General features: G+C 55.5%; 1 protein-coding gene across 2 annotated transcripts; it reads right to left on the reverse strand.

Annotated features, from left to right (window-relative positions):
* Positions 1-1,214: 1,214 nt before the first annotated feature.
* DDR1 (discoidin domain receptor tyrosine kinase 1) lies at positions 1,215-15,453 on the reverse strand. Of its 2 annotated transcripts, XM_028091122.2 has the most exons (18): positions 15,269-15,453; positions 12,408-12,549; positions 12,216-12,318; positions 11,791-12,019; positions 10,259-10,406; positions 9,917-10,025; positions 9,275-9,461; positions 8,924-9,170; positions 8,322-8,417; positions 8,054-8,205; positions 7,039-7,204; positions 5,905-6,015; positions 4,541-4,785; positions 4,240-4,367; positions 3,761-3,979; positions 3,038-3,272; positions 2,338-2,487; positions 1,215-2,223 (listed from the first exon to the last, which is right to left on the reverse strand). In XM_028091122.2, exons 2-18 carry the CDS (start codon positions 12,505-12,507, stop codon positions 2,083-2,085), a joined length of 2,766 nt encoding a protein of 921 aa, XP_027946923.1. In that variant the 5' UTR covers positions 12,508-12,549; positions 15,269-15,453; the 3' UTR covers positions 1,215-2,082. The 2 variants fall into 2 exon arrangements, with proteins under 2 accessions (XP_027946923.1, XP_027946924.1); XM_028091123.2 differs by lacking the exon at positions 5,905-6,015 and having other exon boundaries at positions 15,269-15,452.
* Between the last annotated feature and the right edge of the window lie 9,331 nt (positions 15,454-24,784).

The following is a 24,784-nucleotide window of genomic DNA, read 5'->3' on the forward strand; positions in this document are numbered from 1 at the left end:
TAAACATTGGGGTGCACGTACCCCTTCGGGTCCCTACATTTGTATCTTTGGGGTAAATACCCAGTAGTGCAATTGCTGGATCGAATGGTAGCTCTAATTTCAACTGTTTGAGGAACCTCCATACTGTTTTCCAGAGTGGTTGCACCAGCTTGCATTCCCACCAAGGGGTTTTTAATTCAACAGATTACCTTTATTGGTATCCTCATTATCCAATTGGCTCATTTTGTGAGTATCATCAGCCAAGACCCCAGGGTCTTTATTTCACACAAACTTCCATCAAGATAGGTCTGCCTTTTCCAATACTTGCAAGTGATTTTTTTCCCCCAACCAATTTAAACTCTGTTAAATGCTCCATTGATGGTTGTGGCTCATCCTTCCAAACCTCTGAAATAATTTAGGCTCTTGATTCTGGCTCCCATCCAAATAGCTCCCACCTATTGGGTCATCTGTACATCTGATCAGCCAAATCCAAGGATTCCCTGCCTGGGACTTCCAGACCCTTGAAGGGGGTCTTAGAATTAGGGCCCAAAAAATTTACACCTCTATTTTTATTAACCTCTAACAGAAATTTAGCATGTCCTCCAAGTATGAATACGAGCAAAACCCCCAGTAGTATTAGCAGGACCTGGGACTTGTCACTGAGACACCACAGCTCTGTTCGTATCCACTACCTTTGTAGAAATCTCCAAGTATTGAGTATCTTTTATGCTTATTACTATTTGGAGATATTAGTAGTTACTACACCCCCTGCTATTGTTATTAAATATATTTTAAAAACATAGGTTACTGTGTGTTTTTTTTTAACATTTTAGTCAACTCTTTCAATTGATCTCTTCTGTGATATGAGATATACACGTGTGTGTGGGTATGTGTGTAACACGTTTTAAAACAATTCTGAGGAGGAATAAGTAGACCTCTCTAGTCTGCCAAAGGGATCCATGGGTCAAACAAGGTTAAGACCTCTGGCCTAATTCAGCCCCCTCCAAGCCTCCTGCAGAGCTCCCACTGGAGTTGACAAGGTTCACACATTCATGTAGGACCTGAGGTCCCACAGGCAAGGGCCTGGCTTATAGACAGACAGAACACTGTGCTGGGCAAGATACACAGTAGGAAATGGAATGGGGAGAAGAAAGGAGAAGAAAGGAATTGGAAATGAGTTGGGAGCAGACACAGGAAGCAGATTTTACCAAAACCCCAAGAAACCCACTCACAGCTGTGGAAAACTCAACCTTTATTATTACCTGCCTAGTGCAGGATATTAAAATTGCATTGAGCTAGATCCATATATTAGTGTAAAAATCTGTGTCTCTCCCCCCAAAAATGTACAAACCCCAAGTGATTATAGAAAAACCAATATGGCAGCTACAACAGAGATGTCCAACCCCAAGGCCGCAGGCCATGCTCCCTCTTTCCCCCTAATCCCAGTATTTAATCCACAGAAACATACAGGTTTAGAGAAGTTCTAGCTACAACACAGCAGGTGGGAAGTGGGGATGGCTGGGGGTGGGGGACAGGGATCACCCCCAGGTCCAGTGTTTCAGAGGATGGAGCAGGGAGAAGCCAAAGCCAAGGACAATTCCAGGAGTTAGCACAAGGGAACACCTTTCTCCCTTTCTTGTCCTCCTCATTCCCCAGATTCTCAGCCCGTGGGATCCAGTGTGCGACGGAAGGAGAGAGAGGCTGGGGAGGCCACAACCTTCTCTCTAGTAACCAGTGTTGTCCAGTGGGGCCCAGGTGCTCCAATAGGCCTTATCCAGTGTCTGCCCTATATGTGCCCCCATCTTCCCCCCGCCCCCCAGGGATGGCTAGAAGAGGTCAGAGAGGATCCCATCCACAGGGCCAGCTGGGTGGGTGGCAGAGGCTTCTGAGAGAGGAGCAGGAAGGGGGCATGAGAGTATGTCCTGGGAAGAGAAGGCGTCAGCTCCTTGGTAGGCCCAGCCCACCTATGGTCACACTGCCTCTCCTTCAGAGGTGAAGGGTGGTCGGGACAGGGAATGGAGTGGGGGCGCCATTAAAATCCTCTTGTTTATTGCCTCTGGCTTTGCCTGAATCCTCCCTGAGGAAGGGGCAGCTCGGTGTGATTCACACCGTGTTGAGCGCATCTTCTGCCAGGAACCGATGTAGCTGGGAAAAAGGTGGTCGCTGCTCAGGCTCCCGGCTCCAGCACCGAAGCATCAGCTCATACAGGCCCAGCGGGCAGGCAGGGGGCCGAGAAAGGTACACCTGCATTAGACAGCATGGACGAAAGGCAGGGAACAAATGTTCTTTAGTCCCCAAGATGATAGGCTCTGGCCCTCCCAGACCCACAACCCTAACTTCCCTCTCCTCTGCTCTGACCTGCCGGCCCTGGTCCCGGAAGAACTCCCCTGCATTCTCGATGACTTGCTCATCAGTGAGCTGCCCAAATGGCTGGGCCCGGCAGAGCATCAGCACCTCCCACAGCGTCACCCCAAAGGCCCACACGTCACTTGCAGTCGTAAACTTCCCCTGGTGTGTAGATAAAGCAACAAAGGCAGAGAAAGACATCAGGCAACACAGACCCTCCTCCCCTCCCCACGGGGAGCTCCACGTCCACTCAACACTTCCCTGGCCTGACTCCCCCTGGCTGGTCCCCTCCCAACAAGTCTGCTCCTCCCTCCTTCGGGCTCTGTCTTCTTTCTCAGGCTCCAGTCCTCCCCTTGACCTCTTCCCTCTTCCACCCACCCTTCCTCTCCACCCCAACCCTCATCTTCTGGTCCTGATTCTTCCCCAACTCCTGCCTTTTTATCTCTAGCCTCCTGTCTCCCCTAACCTCTCTTGCTCCCTGACTCCAGCCCTTGTACCCACTCTTGGCTCCTGGGCCCTTTCCCATCATACCATTCCTCCCCGCTTTCTCTGGTCCCTAGAGCCAGAGGGAACCTCACAGAGCATTGGCCCAACCCTCCCGTCAGAGGTGAGGGAACTGCAGTCCCGAAGTCAAGTGACTGACCGGGACCACGGAGCAGCCAGTGCAGCCCTGCCCGGCCCTGCCCCACCCACCTCTCTCAGGGCCTCTCACCATGAGGATGCACTCCCAGGCCATCCACCGGATGGGCAGCACTGCCCGGCCCTGGACGCGGTAATAGTCCCCAGCATAGAGGTTCCGGCTCATGCCGAAGTCAGCGATTTTGATAGTGAAATTTTCCCCAACGAGGCAGTTCCTTGTGGCTAGGTCCCTATGCACAAAGTTGAGTGTGGCCAGATAGCGCATGCCTGAGGCAATCTGGGCCGCCACATGTAGCAGCATGGGGTAGCTGAGGAGGGAGCCAACAAGACAGGGTCACTGGGGACTGTCCCAGACTCATCCCCACCTCACAGATTCCTAGGAGAGGAAGGTGGGGCCCACTCCCTGGGACCGGGCCACATCTACTCCTGGTGCAGAGATGGAATGCCCAGGTACAGGCCAGAGGTAGGTGCCCACTCAACATTTGTTTGGCTCATCTGACCCAGGGAGCTACTGCTTTGTTGCCTGGACTCAGGCAGTGAGGGTGAGAGAGAGCAGAGAGAGATTCCTGACAGAGGCCAGGTCCCTTCAGCACCCCCACTGCAGTAACTTCTGGCTTTTGCTCCTCAGTTCCCAGATGAACATGGCCATGTATTCCTCACCCCAGTCCCCACCCCCTTGAACCTCTACCTGCCTCCCCATCCCATGTTGGATCCAGGTTGCAGCAAGGGGAGAGGAAACCCCCACCCCCCGCCCCGGGGAGCTCTCAGGGAAGGGCCAGCCTGGGTAAGTGGGTACCTGATGGTGGGCCCCTGGGCAGCCTCCCCGTCTCCGGGGGCCCCCTCAGCCACCTTGTCCTCTAGCTGGTGGGCACTGAGGAACTGGTTAAGGTCACCATTCTCCATGTAGTCAGTAATCATGCAGAGGGGGTCGTCCTGCACACACACGCCCAGGAGCCGGATGATGTTTGGGTCCTTTAGCCTCGACATGATCTTCACCTCCTTCAGGAAATCATTCCTAGGAAAGCAGGGAGGGGGCAGGGCTCCTGAGGGGCTGATCTGTACTCTCTCTCCTGCCCATGTAGACCAGCGCCCTAACCCCAGCAGACAAGCTGACTCACTAGTGACACTGAGACCTGGCTTGAGATCAGCCTGAGATGGAAACTTCCTTCCCCAGCCACTCCTCCTCTGTTGGCCTCTACCGTATTTCTCTCTTGATGGTTCCCCACTCTTCAGGGCCTCCCTTCCCTATCCCCAGACACCATCCCTGGACCTCACCTGGCATTCTTGGTGGCATCTGGCCGTAGGATCTTGACAGCTACCAGCAAAGGGTGTCCCTTGCACACATTAAGGGGGAAATCAAGACTGACCAGATCTTGAGGGTTCTCTACCTCACACAGGTGCACCTGGGGAAAGAAGCTCATTTGTTAGAAAGTCACATGGGTCACTGAGGTCACAAGGTCAGCTGGGATAACACAGTCACGGATGACAGGTTCTGACCGATGGGGATGTATGGGCATGGCGTCAGAGCCCCAGATAGTCGAGACTCTACTGATAGCTGGGCAGGGATCTTCCTTACCTCCCCAAATTGGCCCTCGCCAAGCTTCTCCTTGAAGCGGAGCCGAGACCGAGGGAAATCCACTCTGGGAGGCCCATCCCCGGCAGCCCCTGGGGGCAGCGCGGGCACAGCATAGGTGTTGCCCCCGGTGACGCCCTGCAGGGTGACAATGTCAGCCTCGGCATAATGGGGGACGCTGTTCTGGGGAGGTGGGGGCAGAAGCGGGGCACCCGGCTTCTCGGGTTCCATATAGTCCCCACTGCAGGCTGGAGGCGTGAGGGGAAAGAAGACAAGACGAGGCATCAGGAGCAGCCCCCGAGAGCCATGGTTCTCCACACCCTGGCCTCCCAAAGGCCCCCTGTCTCCCAGCTGGGTGAGAGATGGGGTCTACCCTCCATCTTCTTGGTATTCTAACCCTGCAACCTCAAACCAGAGAAGATGCTGGTATGAGATGAGAGCGAGCTGTTTCAGAGTTTAAGGCAACGGGAATGGTTGAACAAAGAATGTCATAAAGTCTGCTTTCTAGGGATCCCAGCACAGCCCAAGAGACCATGACAGAAGTCTTGACTGGAAGAGGGATTCCTCTACCCACCATCAGAAGAAGGATGGTGCCAGTCATCCGGTCACCCCCTACTTTCCAAACCCTTGTCCCACTCGCCGCCGGGCCCTCCTGCTCACTTGGCTGTTCTACCGGCCCGCACCCCGCCACACACACTATCAGCCGTGGTTCCTCCCTGCCGTGGTTACCCAAACCCTCCCCGACCCAAGAGTCCAAGCTCAGAGACAAGCAGAGACAGGGGCACACAGAAAGGGGGAGAGGGGGACAGTTCCTCACGGCCAGGACAACAAGGAATCCACAGACAGAGGAGGGGAAGCAGAGCTGTCCCCTCTTAGCCCTGGGGAAGCAGCAACACTGAGAGAAGGCAACACCAAGGAGAAGCGGAGCAGACAGGAAGGGCAGGGTGCGAGCCTTCAGCTCTGGGACTGCGGAGAGAGAGCGCATGGCGGGGGAGGGCAGGCACCCAGGGTGAGAGGCCCTCCTCCTCGCAGCTCTAGAGAGAGGGGAAACAAAGGAGGAGTTACAAGAGAACCTGGGGTCAGCGCAGCAACCTCCTCTCTGGCTCTGGAGAGCGGAAAAGATGGGGTGGATGAGGAGGACAGAGCTGAGAACCAGTGAGCTTCCTGCTCCTCTGCTCAAGGGAAAGGCTTTAAGAAGGAACAAGCACGGCAGAGGCTAGCTGAGGCCATAAGAGCTTCCTCCTTGGGAGCTCAGGAGAGCAAAAGAGGCCACAGCAGGGAGAGAGGGAGTGCAAGGTGTGAGGACTTTTCCCTGCCCCAGTAGAGGTATGGGGAGCCTGGAGGAGCCCAGGGGCAGAGGGGCTTACCCTGGGTGTTGGTGGGTTTGGCCCAGGCGGGTGTGGGGGGGCCGGGGCCCCGAGGGGGACGGGCGTAAGTGGCCAGAAGGAGGCGGTAGGCTGGATTGGAGAGCAGCAACGCTGTCGGGAGAAGGAGGGAGGGGAGACACGGGGAAGGGATGAGACTCAAGGCTAGACAGACAGGGAGACCTGCAACAGGGCAAGACCAGGGCTGATGGGAATGAATGTACTGAGAGACAGGGACAGGGTACAACAAGGATCTGGAGAGTGCTGGGTAGCTGGATGAACAATGAATGAAGGGGTGCACAGATGGATGGGTAGATGGGTGGATGATAAATGAATGGTTGGATGGATGGATGGATGGCTGGATGGACAGATAGACAAATGAATGGATGAATATATATGGATGGCTGGATGGATGATAGATGAATGGTTGGATGGTGGATGGATGGAGAGATAAACAAATGGATGTTTGAATATATATGGATAGATGGATGATGGATGAGTGATTCGTTGGTGAATGGATGTATGTACAGATGGATGAATGGGTGAATGGATGTATGAACACGGATGGATAATGGATGGATAGATGGACAGAAAGAAGACAGATGTGGTGGGATGGATGGATGGGCAGATAAACAGAAGATGGATGGGTGGTTGGATGGATGGATGACAGAAGGATGAATGGATGTATGAATATTTATGGATGGATGGATGATAGATAAACGGTCAGATGGTGGATAGAGGAATGGATGGACAGGTGGATGAACAGATGTATAAATACAGATAGAAGGATGGATAATGGATGGATGGATAGATTGATGAATGGAATGACCATGGCAAGTCTAGGAGAAAGGAGAGGAGCCAGGAAGACACAACGAGAGGGCACAACAAAGAAGAGAGAGAGATGTGTATGGGACACAGAGACAGGGATTCGGGGTAATACATGGAAAATTCTTGAGAGAAATTATATGGTAGGGACATGGAGTGACATAGAGTGTGGTGACCAGGGACACAGAAATAAGGAAATGAGTTGAAATTTGGAAAGACAGGAAAAGAAGAGAATGGAAACAGAGAGGAAAAGGGATACAATAAGAAAATAAGCAGAGGATGGAGGGGGGACTAGAACAAGGCAGGTCTTACCAGAGCTGTTGGGGACACTGGGAGCAGAGTGGGGCGGATTCCCACGAGGGCGGGGTTCCTGGTAAGGGGGTGGCTCAAGAGGGCCTGGGCGGTTGTTGATGAGGATGGTGTCCCCAGGGACAGACAGATGGACTGTCAGCTCCTCTTCCAATACCCGGCGCTCGGCCTTGTCACGGGAATGGGAATGTTAACTGCACATGATTCCAGCTCATTAAATGCCAAGCTCCCCTTCTCCCCTTCAGTCCCCACAACAGTCGCATAGTGTGTATCTACTATTAACTCTGTTTCGCAGGTAAAGAAACAGAGGTTCAAGAGCATGTAGGTGAGTCCCCTGATGTCTCACAATGGGATTCCAACCCAAATTTGACCAGATAGTTCTAGAATTATAAACCTTCATGCATCTCACCACCACCGAACCCTCGCCAGGAAGGCAAGGGCTTGGAGTGTGCCTGGCTTCTTCCTCTAGCTCCACTCTCCCCGCTTCCCATCTGGCTTCTGCCCCAAGAGATTGACCAGTGTGGACTGAATCAACAGGCTCGGTTTGGGTTGGCCGGAGAGGAGTTTGTTGGGCAGGCGAGGAGTAAGGTCAGGGTGATTAGTCTCCCAGCCCTTCCCTGAGAGGTGGACTCAGGCTAGCTGTATCCCTGAAGCCAAGTCCACTGCCCTTCTCAAGGAGCCTTTCCCCAGACCCACTCCTCCAGGTTCTGGTAACTTCCCTCCTCTCATCTTGCATGCCCGCGGCCCACGGGTGGTAACAGTTCTGTGGGAACTGCACTACTCTTTTCGATTTCCGCAAGGCTGCCCACTCCGTTGCAACCTGTCACTTTCCTAAGCCCGCCTCTGATCATTCTAGTTAAGACTGTGTTCTGTCGTCCCCGCAGGACCCAAACTAACGCAGGCACCCCCACCCACGTCGGCATCGGCCTGGCCTCGCTCCCCACACCCACCCCCTGCCTGCCCCCGCCAGGCTGCACCCCGCCTGCTGCCCCCCAGGCCCTGCCCCCACCCCGCGCACCTTGTTGAGGAGCCTGCGCCAGTGCAGCCGCCACAGCATGAGGGCGATGATGAGCAGGAGCAACAGGATGATGGCCACCAGGCAGCCGATGAGGATGGCAGTTGGGCTCCCCTCAGCCTTGGCCACGGGCTGCTGGCCTCGGGGCTCCAGCTCTGGCAGGGACAGGGGAGTCAGAACCGCAGGAGGCTTCCCACCCAAGCTGGGGGGCCCCAGGGACGAATGGCAGCACAGGTCCCACTGGTCCGGGAGGAGGCCCCAGGCTGCTCACCCAAGCTGCTGAAGTTGGTGGGAGGTGGGCCAGGTGGCCACCAGGGAGCCGGTGGGAAGGTGCCCCCCAGGGCTGGAGAGGAGTCATTCACAACATCTGTTGGGAAGGATGAGAAGAAAGGAGGGAGTCAGATAGGGAAGAGGGACCAAAGGGAAGCTACTTGCAGGACACCTGTGGAATCCTACCACCGGGAGCAGGGGTGATACTCAGTATGTGTACCAGCCCATCTGAAGGAGAGGGGCCTGGCTGTTGTGGATGTCAAAGTTTTTAGTTGCTGGACTGTGAGGAGATACAGGATTCCCACGGAGAGGGCCCCAGGTGGGGATCTTGGGTATCAGGAGGCCGGAGAAGAGGCTATTCCTCAACCAGCACAGAGTACTTCAGTATTTTTACAGCTGACACTGTCCTACTGGCTCAGTATCAGTCATGAGTGAAGCAAGATGGGGATGGGGAAAGGAGTAGGGAGGCGTTCCGATTACTCAGGGCATCCCTTGATTGGGAAGTCTCACGAGTGATAGCTCTGGTGCCAAGAGTGGATATTTTGGCATCCTGCGGGTTGGCAATCCCAGAGGCTGAGGATTGGGCATAGACCAGGGGCTTACCAGAGATGAAGGAGATTTCGCTGAAGAGTAACCAAGGCCCAGCAAAGAGGAAGCGGCACTGCAGAAAGCGGCCCACGCGGCCGCCCAGGGGCACGGACACAGCCCGGGCTCTGGGGTCCCCCAGGCTGCCCCCCAGGGCGTGGCGCACAGGCTCCCCCTCCCAGGCCATGGCAGGGCCCCGCTTGAAGCGACATTCCACCCCACCAGGCAGGCGGGCTCCCAGGGTGTGCATGTTGTTACAGTGGACCTGGGGAGGGGAAGGGAGGATGGAACACAGGGTCAAGGCCAGGAGAGCCCAGGTGAGCACCCCAGGAGCAACCACCCTGGTCTCAGAAGAGCTGATGCGCTTACCTGCATGGCCTGGAAAGCCCTCAGCCGGTCAAACTCAAACTCCATCTCCACGTAGCCACCTGGGAAGCTGTAGTTGCTCCACCCCACGTAGTCGTAGCCTGGCCAGACCCGCAGTTCCTGGCTCTTCCTGAAGTCATCCAGCCCCACCACACCATCTGCCAGCTGACCCAGACCTCCGTACAGCAGCCTGGAAAGCAGGGGAGCAGAGGAAGCGGAGGGTGGGAGAGAAGAGAGTGCCACCCTTCCACGTGCTCTGCCACCCCCAGCCTCAACCTCCTGCCCCAACCCCCTGTGGCTCTCTCTTTCCCACCCCCAAGGACTAGCTTGGTACTTTGCGGCTGCAGGCTGCAGGAAGGCACCACCTCTAGGGAGCACCATGCCACCTATGGTGTGTATATTTACTGTGACAGTTTCCAACAGATGTGTCTTAGCGAAGGGGTGCCTTTTTCTAATTTGCACCAAGTGTCACATGAGCTAGTAGTCACCTTGCTACCCTTCAATCCTGATCCTATGTCTCCAAGGCCCCTACCTAACCCACCCCTCTCCCCAGGTCTTGCATCTCACTGCCCAGGCCCCTGACCCCACCCACTCCACCCTTCCTCCCACCCCAGGCTCAGGCGCTGCAGGGCCGGCCTCTCTTACCCGCCAACAGCGTGTGTGGTGTGTCCATCGTAGGTGGAATCATTGAGGTGCACCGCCTCAGATAAGTACATCGTCTGCCCCACGGGGGCCGTGTAAGACAGGAGTCCGTCTGGGGCAGGGTAGGAGGAGGGGTGTTCTAGGCAGGAAGGCTCCCTCCTGCTCCCTTGCATCAGTCCCCTCTTGTGTCCCCAGACAGGCCCACGGGCTTGGAGGAGACCAAGTTGGCCAGGCACCCCCTCACTCAGAATGACAGCTTCCCAACAGGAGAAAGAGGATCCCGGAGGCCCTTCTGCCCCGGCCCCAGCCCAGGAAGCGAATTCTCGGGGGGTCTGAATGACTCACCCTTCCAGAGGCAGCCATAGAGCTCCACCCGCAGACAGACACTCATGACCCGGTCAGCCCGGGGGTAAAAGCGAACCAGCCGGGCCACCATGGGGGGTCCAAGGTCCTTCAGCACCACTCCCCCAGGGTCCTCATTACCTAAAATCACCTGTGGCCCAGGAAACAGGGTGGGTGAGTGGGAAAGGCTCCGGGTTGGACCTCACTTCCCAGTCAGCCGCTGTCCCCTGGCCCAGCACACAGTGGCCCAAGGAGACTCATGAAGGCTGGTGCTGAGCATAGAGGGCTATGGGGTACAGCCAGGCATTTCTAAAATGAGGGGCTGCAGCAAAGACACCTCTGACACATCTCTCAGCCTGACGGTCTGTCCTCAGCCTCCAGTCAGCCTGGCGCGCCGCCTGTCCCCGTTTGTCTCTAAGCCACCCGCCCCGCCGGGCACGGGTCCCACCCAGCCTCACGGCTCCGCAACTGTGCTGCGGCCTTCCCCTCTTCCCTCACCGCACCCTCTCTGTTCACTCAGCAGGCATTGCTTGAGTGCCCACTCTGTGCCAGCCACGCACATCCTCAGCGGCAAGCCTCCCGCCCTCCCCCTTCCCCCTTCCCCACACCGCACTGAGAAAAACCACTGTGAAGAGCAAGGGGCAGGGGGTGGGGCTGAAGCAGGGAGAGGCGGGCACTCGGAGCGGGTGACATCTAGAGGAGAACTGAGTAGAAGGAGAACCTGGTTACATCTGGGGGAGAAGCTCTCCAGGCAGAGAGACGAGCAAGCAAAAATATCCTAAAGCTGTGGGATGAACCCTTGCTTGTTCCAGGGACAGCAAGAAAGCCGGTGGGCCCAAGTGGAGCGAGAATATAGGAAAGAGGAATAAGGGAAGCGGGCAAGAGCCAGGCCAGGCTAAGCTTCCGCACCCCAGAAGGAGCTTAGCTCTTGTTCTGGCAGAGTGGGAATCCGGTGGAGGGTTATGGGCCTGCTGTGCCTCATCTGATTTGCATGTTCTCAGGTACAGTGGATGTAGCCTCCAGGTGGAGATACTTCAGGTGGGAACAGAGAGGAGCAGGGAGAACAGTCTGGAGGCCAGCATGTTCCTCTAGGCTGGGGATGGTGTGGGCGTGGCCGCGGGTGGTAGAGGTGGCGGTGGTGAGAAGTGGCTGGATTCAGGAAATGTGGAGGTAGAACAGACTGCCCTTGCTGGTGCTTTGGAAGTAGGGGGTGAGAGACCAGAGGAATCGGGGATATCATCTTAGCTTGTGGCTGAGCAACTGCTCTGGGCTGGGGGAGGAGCAGGTTTGGGGTGGGAATGGGATTCAAATTCAGCTTGGGAAGTTTATGGTAGGTTTGAGACACCCTTTAAGACATCCAGGTGGAAAGGTCCAGAAGGTGGTCAGGTTTGCAACACTATATGGAGCTCAAGAGAGAGGCTTGGACTAGAGAGGGTATAAATTGGGAGAGTCATCGGTGGAAGGTGGCATTTACAGTATAGCTGGGGGCGAGAGGAGAGCCAACCTTCCCTGGGGGCTGCCCACGCCAGCCTCACCTCCTGACCCCAGCGGTCCCTCCAGTCCATCCAGCGGTGGCCGTCCCGGGAGTAACGCAACCGGTAGCTGGGGGAGAACTCCTTGCCCAGGCCTCCCGCGTGCCGCCCCTGGGTGCCCACCAAAGCCACCAGGTGCAGCCGCCGCAGATCCACCTGCAGGTACTCCTCCTCCTTTGGAAAGACCGGCCCTGCCGGGCACCATGCCCCATCCCCGTCGCTGCTCTCCAGCCTGGGAGGGGGCAAGAGGTCACAAAGAACATCTGGTCTGCCTCTGTCTCTAGTGTTTAAAGCCCCTCACAATGGGGGGTGGGGTTCCATTGCCACTGGCCCTCCCAGAAGCCTCTGGGCTTGGGCAGAGGACTTGGAAGGGCAGGTAGAGGCCCCAGGAGCTCCCTCCAGAGCGGCCGCCTAGGTGGGCCAGTTACCTGCTGTGGCGAGCCGCAGTGGAGTCTGACCAAGAGCTGGAGGCAGAGATGTCCGCATCTGGAATGGTCCTGTCCTGCATGCCCAGAGCATAGCGGCACTTGGCTGGGTGAACACAGGCATACGGAGGGTCAAGGCCCCTGGCTCTGTCTCCCAAGCCCCATCCTCAGGGACCCAGGAGCCAGTCTCCTCACCAGGGTCAAAATGTCCCTTCATATCAGCATGTCCAGTTGCCACCAAGAGCAGCGACGGCAGCAGCAGCAGTGGTAGGGAACAGAGGGCCCCTGGCCCCATAGCTCCTGACTCCTCAGGCCTAAGGGGGCGGGGGCAGCATCTCTGCAGGGGAGCAAACAATGGTAGGGTAAGTGAAAGGACAGTCCAGGGGCCCGAGCCTCAGCCAACAACCGACGGGCAGAATGGGCTGCTCTGGGAAGAGCAGGGGTAAAGTGACAACAGCAATAGTCGCTAAACAGCGTCGGCTATATTGTACAATGCTCACCACGTGCCAGACGCTGGGCTAAACTCTGGTCCCCACCCCGCCTACGATCCCAGAATGCTAAGAGAAGTGGGGGACCCCAGGGCTTTCCAATCTCACTGTCCTCCAGCCCCACTAAGCCCAGTATGACCCCTGGACCAGCAGCCCCGGCAGCACGCGGGCACCCGGGAGACAGGCAGAACCTCATCCCTCCCCTCGATCTGCTAAATCAGCATCTGCATTTTAACACAATCCCCAGGTGATCTGTGCCCATGAAAATTTGGGAATCCCTGCTCTTCACTGGGGCCCAGTGGCATGCACTGCCTAAAACCATTCCAACTGGCGTCTCCTTGTGAATCCGGGTATCTACCCTCCGCAGCCCCACCAGCAGGAGAAGCTATGCTGACCTGGCCTCTTCCTGGAGGTCTGCACTGAGTTCTCCAGGCCCTGGAATCTGGAGGGAGCCCTAGTGCCACCCCTCAAGCCCTTCTCCCACCTCTGCCATCAGCATCTACCAAAGCACCCTACCCCAGCTCTCCTCCTCCCGCCGTCCCTTCCTAAGACCTGGACATCCTGTCCCCCCCAGTTCCCACTTTCTCAAGGTGGCTGCCTCTGAAGGAAAAGCCCAGCGCTGAGGAAAAGCCTGAGTTGCCTTGGAGATGAGGGCGGGTCTAAAGACAGGGAGGCCAGGTCACCCCAGGAGGTGGGAAGAGTGGGGGGATACCCCCCCATCCCTTTGTCGTCCTCCAGCTGCTCCCATCATGCTCTAGGGCAGGAATGTAAGAGGCAGCTGAGACCCCACAGCTCTGAAGCAGCAGCTGAGGGGGCTGACTGAGTTGCGGGGGGCACCCAGGCATCATAGAAGAGCTAGAACCAGAAGCATCACACCTGGTCCCTTGGAGGTCCAGGAGCCACGTGCAGGGGAGCAGGCTGCAGGGTCCCAGGCGGCTGGCCTGGAATTCCTGGGTGCCGCTCTCCACCCCCACCTCTCTCGGGAACAGCGGGGCCCTTGTTCCCCTGGGTAACCTTCATGCCTATCCCAGATGAGTCATCGGAGCCAGACGGAGCTAGAGGAGCTCCGGGCAAAGACACAAAGACAGGCAGAGGATAGGAGGCAAGGGGGAGACAGTGCGAGAAACACAAAGCAAGAGGTAAATAGAGCAGGCTCAGAAGTACACGGCACAGAGCCAAGCAGAGAAACACACAGATGTCTGGGGCAATCCCTCCAACACTCCAATCACCCTCTTTCTCTCTCACCGGGTCAGACACACAGAGGACAGGCTGAGAAGACCTACCCCAACCCCACCCCACCTTACCCTACTCCACTCCGTTGCAACCAGTTACAAAGCAGGGACCCGGTCACAGCTTCAGGTCCTTCCCTCTCCTCTCCCACCCCCACCCCCCACCACAAACACCACCCACACAGCTCTGTGCACCCAGCCCCCCCCACAAACGTCAGCCATGCAAACTTACAGAGCCGACTGTAAACACTGGGGCTAGATGTAGCACACACCCACACATGGGCACGCGCGCACACACCTCCATCACAGACAACTCTCCACAGACTTTCAGAGACAGACACATCTGTTACACACATTTGCCCCAGCCGCAATCACAGACACTCATGCACACATCAACGCCGTCCACATGTGGGCCTTCTTTAAAATCCAATGCCATCACTTAGTAAACAGCCATCTTCAGATATCTGTGAACGTGAAATGACAGATACCACATGCTCCTACCATTAGAGGACACCGTGAGACATACACACGCAGGCTCTCAGGCACAGGATTCCAAGAGAACTGGGGCCCACCGCCTAATACACACCAAGACCAAGCCAGAGGGAAGTCAAGGCGGTGGCTGGACCAGCAATGAGAAAGAGGCACTGCTCCATTTTCCCCGTACCCTCAGCTTTCACCTGTCTCCACTGTAGCACTCACTCTGGACGCACCTGTGTGCCTGCAGCACCGGCTGGGGGCAGAGGTGCTGAGAAGGAAAGTCCAGCCAGCAGGGGACCTGGCCAGGCCGCGGGGGTGTGGAAGGGAGGGGGGGGGACACTGAGGATGGTGCTCACTGGGCAGTGGCACAGTCTCACGACAGAACCAACTGACCATGGAGAGGCTGTCACTGGCGGGTTAGGGTGTCAGTGCCTCTCTCTGCTGGGCTGAGGGCAGGCTGCCCCACTGGGAGCTGACTGGGTGGAGGCTTAGCACTTAGCAGATGGATGCCCGCAGAGACTGGCCTGGTGGGAGGGCAGGCCCACTTCTCCAGGGGCGCGAGGGGATGATTCAACGGGGCCACACGAGAGCACCTGTCTTCCTGGGTGTCAGTTCCTTCACACTGAGTAAAGGGTCCTTCCTCAATGCTGGAACACACTTTCTCGGAGGTCAGGGAGGTCCCCCCCCGCCCCATTTTCAGGCAGGGACACACTTGGCACAGCTGGACAACCAAGAACAGCCTGGGAGCGTCCTGCCTCCGCGCCGCCAGGCCCTCGCCCGGCCGCCGCGCCTCCCCTGGAGCCCCCGCGGCCTCCGCCTCGGCCCCTCCGCCCCGCAGGGGTCCTCCGCCCGCGCCCCCTACCTCTCATCGCTCTTCCCGGCAGACCCAGGCGTCCGACCCGGGAGCTGGGCCTCCTCGGCGGCAGGGCGAGGGGCGGGGGAGGCGCAGGCAGCCAGGAGCAGGGAGCGCGAGGCGCCGGCGGGGCTCGGGTGTCGGGAGGCGGCTCCCGCGAGCAGCTGTCGGGGGCCTGTTCCGGGGAGAGGAGCCAGGGCTGGGGCGGCTCGGGCCCAGGCGCCGCCTCCCCCCAAGCCGGACTCCCCCTTCCTCGCTCCCTCCCGCCGCCCTCCGCCCGCCTGCCCGGGTCGCCGCCCTTCCCCCTCCTGGCCCGCGTCGTCCCCGCCGCTCCCACGCCCGGCACCGCCCTCCCGGCCGCGCGCTCCCCTCCGCCCGCCACGCCCACCCCGCATTCCCCCGCGCGCCCCGGCCTCCCCCAGGAAACCACCCCGCGGTCCCCTCGACGCTGCGCGCCCAGCCCCCTCCGCCTACCCGCGGCCCAACCCCCAGGCCCCAGGGTCCCCACTAAAGGGAACAGCCGAAGCTGAGGCCCCGCTTGGGGCCTCCCACATATCCAGGCCCCGTGAAGAGATGGCCCCCTCCCTACTCCCCCTTTCTGGGCTCAGTTCCTGGAGAGGGAGGTGAAGGGGGCAGCCCCAGGGCACAGGGAAGGAGCAGGTTCCCACAGGCCCGGTGCCCAGCCCAGCAGCAGAAGTTTGGATGGAGGAAGGGAACAGGGCTCACCTGTCCAACCAGGCCCCCCAGCCTCACACTTTTCACACCACCAACCTTTGCTTCTCTCTGGCACCCTCTGGCCTCCCGTCCTCTACACCCCAACCCAGATTGCCCCAGAGCCTGATGGCCCCCCACTCTCTCCTAGACCCATTCTCTTTCTACTTCCACCTTCCATCCCCCAGTCCTCTCAAGGACCCTGCAGCCCAGACTCCAAGACCCAGGTTCCCTTGGGCTCCCTGCTCAAGGCCCCGGAGTCCTCAGGGCAAGCCTCCCTTGGGCCCAGGTGAGGTCGAGGCTCTGACCACTGGCAGGCATAGGCCTGGATAAGGTGAGGGGGTTGTGGGGGATAGAGACAGAGAAAACTGGACACAGCCCAAAAGAACCAGGTACAGGAGTCCCAGAGAAGATGGGCAAGGAGGCTGGGTGAGGTGGGCAGGACAGAGGAGCTGTGGTGGGGGGTGTTGCGCCCCACTCGGCCTCAGGCCATCATCTCTCCACATCCACACCTGTCAGCCACCTATCAATGTCACTGGCTCAGAAAGATCTCTGAGTCCACTGCAGATCCCCCGCCCCACTACACCTCACAGCAGACATCAGCTCACACCCTATGTACAGTCCCAACAACAGTCCCAAGAAAGAAACACGACGTCCCAACCAGACAAGTACACAAAAGTACTACCAGGAAGAAGTTGGCCCTCGGTATGGGCAAGAGATCCAAACCACCAAGGACACACCAATCCCAGCACGCCCAACTGCTAAGGGACTCATTAATAAACAGCCCCACGGTCACTCGGAGAATGGACACTTCCCACCGTCCCCTCCGACCAAACCCCCAGGGGTTCCCAAGAGCACGTACCCCTCTGGAGACAGCCGCTGGGGAATCTGGGCCCTGGAGAGACTGGGCCGGGGGTGGAGCCAGGCCGGGGGTGGGGCCAAGGTTTCCCCAGTAACCTCACCTGGGCAGACTCTCGACCCCTCCTTCCAGGGACTGTGCTCGGAGGAACCCTGGGCTGGCAGACCGGGTTGGGCTGCTTCCAGAAGCCTCAGGGAAGGAGCGGCAGCCCCTCACACCCCACTGGGACATTCCACACCCCAGGCCCACGCTCCCCGGCCAGGTGGCATGGCGGCGCCAGACAGAGGGGTCCAGTGGGGAGAGTAGAGGAAACCATAGAATCCGGGAACTCTTGTCCCCTGGTCTCCCCCAGGAGAAATTCCTAGTCGGTGATGCCCACCTCGCCCCAGCCCAAAGCTGGAGGAGTGGGAGGGATGCAGGGTTGGGGCCCAGCGGAGTCAAGTGACAGTGGAAAGGAGGCTGGAGCCGCCTGGAATGCGGGGCTCGGAGCCGAGATTCCCAGGGGCCAGAGAGGGAAATCCCAGCTATCCAGGGGCCCCTAGAGCAGTGCCAAAGGCTGAGAATGTCCACACAGTCTTTCGTGGCCCTAGAGACCATCCCATATCTGCTGCATCACTCCCAACTCCAGGGACCCCCGTGTCTTCCTGAGCCCCCGAAGGACGGCCCGCCCCTCCCACATCCATGCCCTCCCTTCCAGCTTCTCCCCTCCCCTTCAAGCCAATGGTCTCCTGCTCCCCAGGAAGGAGAGGAGGGGAAGGAGCTCAAAAAACGTGAGAAGAGGCACGTAGGAGAGAGCAGCAGCTTCAGGCCTGCAGACCACCCGGTCACTGCAAGGAAGCCCACAGGACGAGTGAGAGGGGGGGATGGACCAGAAGGGCCCAGACACACTAGCTGCAGTCCCCTTCCCAAGAGATGCAGCTGCCTCTGGAGCAAGCAGGCCGGGTCAGCAGCTGGGGAGAATGAGAACTGGCTGAGGGGGGAGGGCGGTGGCAAGGCCACAACCAGGAGTCAGGCCTTGATACCACCAAGTACAAATGGGAAACTGAGGCCCAGAAGTGGAAGGAGGAGGGAGAGATGACATAGTATGGGGAGGAAAGTGAGACAGCTCAGCGGTGGGCAGCCTGGGGGTGGGGAATGGCGGCACAGTGGGGGTGGAACTCGGAGGCTGGGGGGGGCCTGGGGGGGTCACAGAAAGGAACGGGGGGGGGGATGGGGATGAGGGCACACACAAGGGAAGGAGGGAGACAGAGATTTGGGGAGAAGAGAGCTGGACAGAGAAGCTAACTGGAGTGGAGACGGGAGGGGGGGCACTCAGAAAGTAGGGCAGGAAAGTGAGGAGGCCTAAAAGGCGGCAGACAGACCGAGGGGACAATAAACAGCGGCAAAGGAGAAAAGAAGGGGTTGGAGTGAAACTAAGAGATGGGGGAAGAGGAGGGAGACTGAGGCACAGGGGCTGAAAGAAAGACACAGAGGGAGATGACAAGTGTAAGAGGCTAGGAGAGGAAGGGGCTACTGAGGGACGGACCAGAGGAGACACAGGCCTAACGGCTGAGCCGAACCTGTTTCTGGGCGACAGGACACGGAGGCCGCAGGCCTCTCTTTGGGGACGTCCTAGCCCCTCAGCCCATCTGCAGCACCATGGCCCCCCAACTCCACTTGGCATCCTTGGCCTCCTTCGGCTGTGGCCAGGCTGCCTTCCTCCCGCACCACCGGCCCAGAGCACCTGGTTCCTCCCCGAGAGGGGTGCGCCCAGCTCCAGTCCCCACTGCTGCGCTCCCAGTCTGCGCTCTCACCTCCAGCTCAGGGTTCTCCTGGGTCCCAGTCCCCTCCCCCGTCTCAGGCCTTCGGGGTTCCAGGTCCGGGGCTGCCTAGGCGCCTGGCTTTGTCCGCCTATCCGGGGCTGGGAGCAGCTGCCCCGGCCAGCTGCGGCCGCCTTCGACGTGACCATGGCAACCCAGGCCCGCGCCCCTCCCCCCCAGCCTCGCGGGGCCCCATGGAGAGGGAGGGAGCCTCAGGGCCAAAAGAAAGGAGGGGAGGGGGCAGAGGACTTCAAAAGTGAACCAAAGGGAGACCCCAGACAAAGAGACCCCAGACAAAGGGGGATGAGGGAGGCAGCAGGGGGGAAGCAGCCCTGGCTAACTGTGGCCCCGGGCTTACTTAGGCAGGGCGCGTCTGGTCCTGCCAAGGGGGGAAAATCCAGGCAAGGGACCAGAGATTAGCTTTGACTGGCTGCAGTCCTTTGGAGGCCTCCTTCTGGGTCCCTAACAATCCACTTCCTTCTCTCAGGATTTTTCGAAAAGCACCCTCAGTTTTCAAGAACGGCCCCAACTTCAAACATATGCTGACCTGCCAGCTCTGAAATCAGATGTCCTTGTCAGACAGTGTACGCCAATCCATAGTTTGGAAAATATGATCCTCAAAGCTGAAGGTAACGGATTAGGCTGGGAGGGGGTGGGGCAGGGAGGGAGGTAGTCACCAGGCCTCTCACAGTGCTGGAAGGAAGCAGAGTACCAAATGGGGAGGGGAGAAAGCAAGGCTCGGCCTCTCAGAGGCGAGGACTGACCTTGCCACTCACCATCTAGCTTCTCGTGCTGCATCCTACTACATCCCAGTTCCCTCACCAGGAACACAGACGTGATAATACCTGCCCCTGGAGTCTGTTGTGATATTATGAGATGGCATCTGAAAAGCACAGGCCCTTTTCACGGAAGCAACCAGCCGAACTCCACTAACATGATCTCCCTGTGTGGCTCCCTCACCACGTCACCTGCATCTCTGAGTTCCACATCCCAGCTGATTCCATAGTTACTAAGGGTTTGTGAGGGGCAGGGCTCTGAAAGTAAGCGCTATGAGACATACATTGAGGAACACAACCCACTCCATGCCCTCCAGGCATTTACAGTCTAGAGGGGGAGCCAGACATGTATATGCATATGTGTGTGTGTGTGTGTGTGTGTCTATAATCACAGAAGATAGCATCACCCAGGCTCTACCTGGAGGTGGAAGAGCCTGAGGAAACCCAGCAGAGGAGCAGCCCAGGTCGTCCTGAGTCAAGGTCAAGGAAGACTTCATGGAAGAGCTGGAGCTTGAACTGGGCCTTAAGTCAGACAGGGATTTGCAGGGATGAGGCAGGGCCACTCCTGGCCAAAGAAGGGAGGCATGAACATGGTTATGTGAGAATGCAGCTGTGACCGGAAGACAGGGTCTGCCCAGGTGAGTAAACCCAGAGAGGTAGAGTGAGGTGAGATAATCACATTAGTAGTTTGGCTTATTCCGAAGGTGAGGAGGAAGGGCCTTGGGATATTGAGCTGGGCGATGGCATGATTAGATTTTAAAGGTGGTTTCTGGAAGCGGTGTGTTGGCAACATCTGGCAGAGCAACAGCTGAGGGGGAGGGGCGGGTTGATTCCAACGGCATCCTGTCCACATCTAGCCAGTGTTTCACCCGCCGCCCCCAGCCAGGAATGCCGTGAGAAAATGCTGAGATGCTACAGGAAAGCAGTGCACATGCTAGATATTTTTCTGGTATTTTCACCTATCATTTGGTTGTCTTCTCTGGAGCATTTGAGGTGGGTGACGCGGGGCTCTTCATGAAAGGGGAACCGGGCCTGGAGAAGTTGTAACTTGCCTCATCTGAGGCAAGTTGCTGCTTCCCACCCAGGACCTCTCCTAAATTCCTCTGCCTCTCTCTTCCAAAAGGGGGAGGGAACTAGGAGGGGATCCAGAACAGCCTCTGTGAGGCTAGACTAGACGCCTGAGCCTGTAGAGCGCGGCTTCCCCTGGAAACTCCACCTTTCCTCAGACTCTTTTGTGAGGCTCGTGGTCCCTGTAATGAACAGAACGGCCACAGGGGGGCGCTCGCTTCCCGGGTGACCAACACAACGTACCAGAGAGAGAGGTGAAAGCCTGGAGGGGAGGGCAAGAGAGTCCAGCCTAGGCCTGGGAGGGCAGATAGGGAAGGAGACAGGAGAAAGGCTGAGTGGAAGCTTAGAGTCGCAGCAGGTGTCATTGGGGTGAGATATCCTGATAGTCATTTCTCAGGAATATTGTCATTTATAGACAGAATCTCAGAATCTTCCCTTTCTCTCTTCTGTTGTCAGCAGCCCCTGGCCTCTTCCTGATCGTGCTGCTAATTAATGAGCCTTGCTAGGGCCAGGCTCTGCCCTCAGCACTTTCCTGAGTCATCTCACTTGGCCCTCGCCACAGCTCTGTGATGTGGCATTTTGATATATGCCCACTTTTACTGGGGCAGAAACAGAATAAGAGAAGTCAAATAATGCCCACACACAGACGTAACAACTGGCAGATCTGGAATTCAAACCTGAGTCCTTTTGACTCTAAAGCCAAAGCTACGCTGGAGGGTCTTAGCCATCATTATTTTCCCAAATCTAGAGTCTGTAAAAAGCCTTATCCCTTCCTTTTAGTCCTTGAAAATACTCTTAACTGCCTTCATCTCCCAAGAATACTGGTGGCCCAAATCATTCTTGTTTGTGTACGAAGAATGTACAGAGATCCAACAATAGCAAAAGATTTGCTCAAGGTCACACCAGAAGTCAAGGTCAGTACTAAGATAGCATTTCTCAAACCGAGGTCCCTGGACTCCTGAGAACCCATGATGCCCCATGAAAATGATTAAATTCCGTGTTTTCGTTTCATCAGGAATTTTTAAAAAGTATCATAAGCCTTTTCTGGATCATAAATAACTGATCCCGGCCCTGTATGTGAGTACCTGTGTTTGTTCACGTTTGTGTTTTCCTTCTTATGGTCAAGTTAGCACTTCTGTAATTGCCTGGGTTGCATTTGTACCAAGTAAAGCCCAGGGAACATGTACTGACAATGATTGCTTAGCAATTTGAATAGACACAAGTATGGGGAGAACTGAGTCATCACCGGGCACACAGTGGGATACTGTGTCAATTTCACAAGTACCTGTATCAGGCAGTATGTGTTCATCTTGCCAGCAGCAACTTCATTTCAGAAAAACAGCTATGCGTCACATCAGATTAGTTAGCTTAAACTGCCTTTTTACTTTTATGTGTTTTTATTTCTACTTTGTTTTGTTTCTACAGCTTTATAACTGCTCAAGTATTGAAGCATAAAAATTCGTGGTTAGCTGGGTTTGCACACATTTAAATTATAAAAATAATTTAAATCAAGTCCGTGAGAATTGTAGTTCTTCCAGAAGGGTCCATATATTACTCAAGTTTTAAAGCAGGGCTGAACTAAACCTGGGCCTTCGGGAACCTCCAAAGGCAACCTGTAGTGATCGAATTCCTGTTAAGGACCAGAAATTTCCTCATCTTCAAGATCCAGTGCAAGGCTACGGGTATTTACCCCAAAGATACAAATGTAGTGATCCGAAGGGGTACATGCACCCCAATGTTTATAGCAGCAATGTCCACAATGGCCAAACTATGGAAAGAGCCAAGATGTCCATCAACAGATGAATGGATAAAGAAGATGTGGTATACACACACACACACACACACATATACACACAATGGAATATTATGCAGCCATCAAAAAACCCATGAAATCTTGCCATTTGCAACGACGTGGATGGAACTGGAGGGTGTTATGCTGAGTGAAATAAGTCAATCAGAGAAAGACAAATATCATATGATCTCACTGATAATGAGGAATTCTTAATCTCAGGAAACAAACTGAGGGTTGCTGGAGTGGAGGGGGGTGGGAGGGATGGGGTGGCTGGGTGATGGACATTGGGGAGGGTATGTGCTATGGTGAGTGCTGTGAACTGTGTAAGACTGTTGAATCACAGACCTGTACCTCTGAAACAAATAATACATTATATGTTAAAAAAAAAAAAAAAAAAGAAAAAGACAGTAGGAAGGGAAAAATGAAGGGGGGAATCAGAGGGGGAGACGAACCATAAGAGACTATGGACTCTCAGAAACAAACTGAGGGTTTTAGAGGGGAGGGGAGCGGGAGGATGGGTTAGCCCAGTGATAGGTATTAAGGAGGGTACATTCTGCATGGAGCACTGGGTGTTATGCACAAACAATGAATCATGGAACACTACATCAAAAACTAATGATGTAATGTATGGTGACTAACATAACATAATAAAATAAAATTTAAAAAAAAGATCCAGTACAAAGAAGTTGGAACTTGGGGCCTCTGGGCTACTGAGATGGGGGTTGCAAGTCAGAGTGAGGAAGTCATAGAGCAGGTACCTGGGGAAAACTCCAAGCAGAATTTACATGACAGAACCAGGAAATGAGGTGAGAATGTGTAGAATTTTTCCCAAATACGTGCACACAGATTTTTTAAGGAAAGTGTCTATGAAAAAGTTAAATGTGCATTATTTCCCCCAGCAATTCTACCCCTAGGAATTTATACTAGATGGATATGTTTGTACAGGTGTGCAGAGATGTGCACAATGTTTCCATTACCTTGTTTGAAATGAAAGAAACGAAGGAAAGAAAAAATAGCAAGAGAAATAAAAAGAAGACAGTGAAATGTTCACTAATAGTGAAGAGCCATGAAAATGGTGGTGGTTTTAGTTGAGGGTTTCCCAATAGCATGTCCTGAGACAAGAACTTATGACTTGCATAAAAGTCATTCACTTGGGAGGAGAGCCCAGGAAACTGAAGTGAAGGGCTGGGAGGAGTGAGACAGGGAGGGGAAAAGAGCCAATAATGTGTGTGTTCATTGGTGTACTACTGTTGGGGGGCACTGGGACTGAAAACTGTGAGCCCGCTAAGGAACTGTATAGAATGCTCCTCAGATTTGTCCCCATAAGGGATGAAGCAGTTATTTCCCATCATCTTCATCAGTTTGGAGCACCATAACAAAATACCACAGACTGGATGCTTTAAACAACAAACATTTCTTCCTCACAATGTGGAGACTGGGAAGTGCAAGATCAAGGTCCTGGCACATTTGGTGTCTGGTGAGAGCCTCTTCCTGGTTTGCTCATAGCTGCCTTCTTGCGGTGTCCTCGCATTGTGGAGAGAGAGCGTGAGTTCTGGTCTCTTCGTCTTATAAGGACACTAATCCCAGTATGGGGGCCCTGCCCTCATGACCTCATCTAAACCTAATCACCTCCCAAAAGCCCCACCTCCAAATACCATCACACTGTGGATTAGGGCTGCAACATATGGTTTTTCGGTGGGGAGACACAAACATCAGGTCCATAGCACCCTCCAACTCCCATCCCTCATTGGCGGCAGTTGCCCTTGGAGATATTAATTCCCTGGAACTTGTAGTCTGCCTTCAGAGGCTAACTCAGCTCTCATGGCACTAGAGAAAGCCACTAAGTGGAGAAGCAGAGAGACTGGGCCCTTGAGTATATGTGCCCATAAATACACGTACGTGTGCCTGTGCATACACATGTATATACATGGAAGCTATAGAGCAATATCTGGAGTGATCCAAAGAGGTCTACAGATGGTGGCGGAAAGAAGTTTTACTTTGTATTTTTCTGTATATCTTAGTTCTTTATAATGAACTTAACTAACTTTATATTTTTTAAAGTAATAGCTTGAACGTAGCAAGACAGAAAACTGAGACAATAATGGCCTATCCCATTGAAAGGGGGCACTGCACCTCCATGTTTATAGCTGCAATGTCCACAACAGCCAACTATGGAAAGAGCCCAGATGTCCATCATCTGATGAATGGTTAAAGAAGAGGTGGTGTGTGTATATATAATACACACACACACACACACACACACACACACACACACACACACACACTGGAATATTACTCAACCATCAAAAAGAATGAAATCTTGCTATTTGCAATGACATGGATGGAACTAGAGGGTATTATGCTAAGCGAAATAAGTCAGTCAGAGAAAGACGAATACCATATGACTTCACTCATAGGCAGAACTTAGGAAACAAAACAGATGAACATAGGGGAAGGAAAGGGAAAATAAAACAAGATAAAAATAGGAAGACAAACCATAAGAGACTCTTAACTCTAGGA

This window comes from Eumetopias jubatus, unplaced genomic scaffold (assembly GCF_037043125.1).
Source record: "Eumetopias jubatus isolate StellerSeaLion01/CBP00866 unplaced genomic scaffold, mEumJub1_p1.0 scaffold_6, whole genome shotgun sequence".
NCBI classification, from domain to species: domain Eukaryota; kingdom Metazoa; phylum Chordata; class Mammalia; order Carnivora; family Otariidae; genus Eumetopias; species Eumetopias jubatus.

What these genes read in the sequence shown, in the direction of transcription:
- DDR1 (XM_028091122.2), bottom strand. Translation starts at nt 12,507, where the DNA reads ATGGGGCCAGGGGCCCTCTGTTCCCTACCACTGCTGCTGCTGCCGTCG. An exon ending in GGGACCGCTGGGGTCAGGAG is followed by an intron (nt 10,407 to 11,790) that starts GTGAGGCTGGCG and finishes CCTGGGCCACAG; the next exon opens with GTGATTTTAGGTAATGAGGA. An exon ending in CACCAACTTCAGCAGCTTGG is followed by an intron (nt 8,206 to 8,321) that starts GTGAGCAGCCTG and finishes TGTCCCTGCCAG; the next exon opens with AGCTGGAGCCCCGAGGCCAG.